This window comes from Penaeus monodon, chromosome 35 (assembly GCF_015228065.2).
Source record: "Penaeus monodon isolate SGIC_2016 chromosome 35, NSTDA_Pmon_1, whole genome shotgun sequence".
Lineage (NCBI taxonomy): Eukaryota > Metazoa > Arthropoda > Malacostraca > Decapoda > Penaeidae > Penaeus > Penaeus monodon.
The window spans coordinates 24,016,338-24,021,337 of NC_051420.1; the positions used below are offsets into that span (position 1 = coordinate 24,016,338).

At 32.0% G+C, this 5,000-nt stretch overlaps 1 protein-coding gene across 8 annotated transcripts in view; it reads right to left on the bottom strand.

Moving 5' to 3' along the window:
* Nucleotides 1-5,000, bottom strand: part of LOC119595127 (putative protein kinase C delta type homolog) — a 33,830-nt gene that overhangs the window by 19,375 nt on the left and 9,455 nt on the right. For 2 of the 8 annotated variants that reach the window (XM_037944290.1, XM_037944289.1), the window contains exon 5: nucleotides 1,618-1,653. The exons of the other annotated variants lie outside the window; for them this stretch is intronic. In XM_037944290.1, the coding sequence (XP_037800218.1) occupies nucleotides 1,618-1,653 (36 nt within the window). The remainder of the gene's footprint in view (nucleotides 1-1,617; nucleotides 1,654-5,000) is intronic. 8 annotated transcript variants of the gene reach the window in all.

Consider the following 5,000-nt stretch of genomic DNA (forward strand, 5'->3'; position numbering starts at 1 on the left):
GTCTGATCATAATTCTAATTCTATGTTCTATCATATTTCAAATATAAGCACTGAGCTAGATATCATAATTTGCATCAAAGCAGATGCAAATAATGTTTTGTAATCAATACAGTGCAATTATATTTTGTGTACATAAACTGCTTTATGAGAAAAGTTACAGCAAATTATGGTCAGCTTATTCATAAAAAAGAGTGGATGGGAAGTCTGAATGACAAAAAAGAAACATATAAAAAAAAACAATAAGTCATATTTAAATACAGAGAAATATGGATGAGGCCAAGGTATGAAGATGAATAACACATGAATGATTCCACCAACAATGACCTGAGGAAGATTTACCAGAAATCTACATGATATCAGTTAAATATGAACTTCATGTTACTTTGAGAGAGGTAAACTGAATTCACTTCTCTCAATCTCAAAATCTATTCTTTCCTACCACTGCATAAAAAGGAAATTAAAAATTCTTTCAGACAATCCACCATTGATATAAAATAAAAAAGAATAATGTATGATTTGACATGCCTTGATATGACATGGACTAATTTCATCCAGACCTATCTAAAAATACAACACTACTGTGCCCTACAGTATGTGGTGATGCAAAGAATAAGAAGTGAGAGAAAAGCATGAAGAATTATGACAACACAGGCTATGAAAACAATGAACAAAGTATCAGTTAGATACAGAATTTGGGGAAGGTTAGAGGACATACCAGAATAGGTTAAAAAAAAAAAGGGAAATTAAAATGTATAAAATGAAAGCTAAAATTATGGTACCCTCATTGCAGTTATCTGATTTTCTCAGGAAGAGTGATGCCTCAATGAAAGACTGTGATATGGGAAGTTCAAATAGCCATAAGTAAAAGCTTATAAAGAAAAGTTGGCCAAGCTACTAAATGCATGTGTAGTGAATCATCCTCAGTTTTCTAATGCCTTAAAATTGGATGTAATCTACAAAAAATAATAATTTATAAATAAATATAAATATAAATAAATAGATAATAATAAGGAACATGAACATAAAATTGTTTCTTGTGATTCAAGAAAAGGGTATAACAAATATTAATATTTTCTGAAAATGATTCAGTATAACACCATTAATAAAAAAAGGAACATATGTGTGATTCTTGTCGTTCATACTTGAAAGTCATCTTCTCAACTTAATGATTCAATCAAGGATAATTTTCACTGGATTTACTCTGATCTGCAATTCCGAATGATATTAAACAAGGCAAATAAATAATCCCAGGCACAAAAAGTTTGAATACACATCTAATCCTATCTTTTCTTGCCTTAAAATTCACCTATCTGTTTTTAATATTCTACTTATCCTAACATTTATCTAGTTTTCTTTTTCCCTAAACTATCACTTTCTGTTTGATAATGAACCTTTCTACAATAACAATTTTACAATCACTAAACATTCTATATGAATATATACTTAACAATCCCTTCCTTTTTCCAGTAACAGCCATGTTAAGCTTGTAAAATCAGTATAAATTGTATTTCATATCATCTGATGTTCCTTACATATAATGGAATAGTGTTTCTGATATACTTTGATGTAATGAATACAACAGCTGCACATGTACTGTAAGAGAGAGTAGTTACTTACGTTGGGCATGTAACAAGTAGAGATAGTGAGCAGGGGCTGGTGGATCATGTAGGGAGAGGAAAGGGGAATACCAGTAACATTAGTAAAAAAGATGCACACAATGCCAACTTATATCACAAGGTTTATTGGGTTAAAAAGGGATAAATTACAAGATGAAGGGAAAACTAATTATTTGATAAAAGGAAGATACATTACAAGATGACAGGGAGAAAAACTACAAAATATTTACAAAATAGCTTTTGGGGATTACATGATGATGAATAAAGGAAGGCATTAAATGCAATAAAGAAATTGTGAGGGATGTTTGTGCATGCCATTACACCCAACCATTAATTAGCTGAACTTTAAACACATCTATAGCTTGGATCCTTTATCTAGATAATGGAAGCTTCTTGATGAAATATGTACAACGGTGAAACTTTCACATTAACTTTCTCAATACAAGGTAAGAAAATGCTGACTTCAGAATTCATGGATATTGCAGTCTCATTTACCTCTGCAGTTATGGAAGACCTTAGAATTCATAAATAATAAAAGCAAGTAGACCAGCCAGTGCCTGGTCTGCTGTCAAGATCAAGCAACAGGAAAGAGGGTACTGATGCAAAGCTACTATACAAGTATCACCATACTCAAAAGGCTAATTGGATGTACTAAATGGGAAAAAAATCTATTGCACAAAAATACTGACTGCTTGAGTAAATTCTCAACAATTCATTTAACTTTGAAAAGGAAAAATATATTTATTGCAAGTGACATGTAAATGAAACAGCAATGGTCATTATCCTAAAATTAAAACAAATCAATGAAGAATTTTCAAATAACTCGTTAAGCTATATGGAATAACTAAAAAAAACACAAACTTTTGTGAATGATGTCTGACTGAATCCAATACATATACTCACATGAAACTCTTGCAAATCAATCTTTTGTCTCAGACCTCTAACATGTAACAATCTTAAGTTCAGTGGATTAATGTGAGATATAAAACTTGGTATACCATTTACTTATGTGTTGCTATTTTATGATTCTTTTAAACTGTTGAATCTAGGTAACACAAACATCTTGACACAAAAAAATTGGTCCAGGGGCAGGAACATCTTGTCATGGGAAAAAGTTTTGCCATGGGACCGGTGACGGAATATCTTATCATGGGAAATTGTTGAGTGATAGGGACATCTCATCATCAATGGAGAAAACACTTGGAGTGAGACCTTCAGGAAGAAGCTTGTTCTTGAGCTCCTGCAGGATTTGGACTAATCCATGAAGGTGAACTTTACCATCCATCAATCATGCCTGGGAAAGGGCTGTTTCCAGGGAGGATACTATGTCCACAAGCAGGAACCTATTCCTGCTCATAATTACCAGTGGTTTAGGGTGTGTTACGGAAAACTGAATAATACGAAAATATAAGAAATAAGAACACAATGTCACATACTGTTACTGTTATTGCAGAGTAGTAACTAAAAGGAGAGATGATATGGAGTCTATTCAACATAAACAGTCTATTATTATCTTGATATAGTAGAACAAACAACATATAGTGCCCAGATTTTGATCCACTCATGCTAACCCACAAATTACCGAGATCCAAGGGGTTACACTAACTTTGAATTTAATGATTGTTTATCTATATATGTGGTATTATGACATACTTTCTAATTATTAGAAGAGTGACTCATAGACTGGAATGCTTTATGGCATTCCACTTCCACTTAGAAATAAATTTTAGGTCTGTATATATATTTCTGTTACATATGTTCCCAAATAACAGTATGAAAAGAAAATATAAGACTGTTACATTTATTCCCAAATAAGAAAAGAAAATATATTAATTACATTTTTTCCCAAATAACAGTATGAAAAGAAACAATCCTGACATGTTTTTATGCCATACGTTTATATAATTTTACTAATTTAGCATATTTACAGGAGATTTACCGGATAATGATCTGCCATTTTTTCATTCAGATTAGTAATGATGCCTATGGGGAGGTGTAAAAATATAATGCTCAAATAAATTACTTCAAGATAATTCGCATGAAGATTATAAAGAATGAAGACAACCACCACCACAAGAGAATGCAAGACAGCCTTGCTGTTCTTCCCTTTCAAATGATCAGTGATTAAAATGGTTAATTTATCATGAAGACCTCTGTTAACCACATGCCACCAGGGAAAATGCATAAAAAATGGGGAAAATGCTGTGCTTTTTTTTTTATGTATGTGTGAAATGTCTCTACACATAGATGGCTCTGCTAGCCACAAAGAAGTCAAGTAATAGACCTTTGACCTTACCTAATTTCACCTTTCCTTGAATTAGCGGGAAAAACATATTTTTTACTGATGCTATAAATATCAATGGTGTTATTTTTATTATAGACATTATAATTACTATAATGTTATAAACATTAATAACAGCAAAATAAGATAACATAAAAAATTATTGTAAATCAAGGAAAAGGCTGAACGGGCGAGACAGGCATACTCGTAATTGGCTCATTGGTGACTTTGTACAAGTGTAGCTACCTATGTGTAAAAACAATTAATAAAGTAAACTCACAGTGGGCATGTACGTACATGCCATGCCCGTAGGCAGTGGGTTAAGAATTCACAAGCAAGCATGATCCAGCACATTAAATTTCACAAATGATTCTGTAACTAACAAAAGAAAAGGTATTACTTGAAATTATTATTTCTATCAATACAAAAAAACAATATGAATGATTCTGTAACTAACAAAAAACATTAACATTATGAAATGATTATATAACACCTGCTGCAATTTCTTTCCCCTGTTGAATTTAAAATTTTTGTTGCAAATACATGATACAGTGAAAAAAATAAAGGACAGTTATAGTGTTAAAGAAAATACAACTAACAAAAATATATCAATGCACTGTTTTTTGTAAGAAAGTACTTGAAAATCTAGATATGTATACTGAGGAAAAATTATTTAATAAATCATTGAAAATTTCAAAATGTGCATCTATACACATCAATATGTACACTCCATGTAACTACACCAGAAAAAACAATCACCTATAACTACAACACACAAGACAGACAACACAAACTACACTCTACTGCTAAACAAGGCCATATTACAAATTACAATTCACAACCTAGCAAAACATATAACCAGATTTACTCCAACCAGCTTTGCCATACCTTCAATTATATTTCACTTGTTTTTGAGTTCTTGCAAGAGCATAGAGTTATATGCGTACATGTTCATGTGCATGTGAATATTTAAGTGCATGTGTGTGTGAACAAGAGCATACTTGTTCATGTATATGACTGTGTGTGTGGTTGTGCATGCGCATGACCATGTATATATGCGTGCTTGTGCATGTGTGTGTAGGTGTACAGGAGTGGATCTGCCT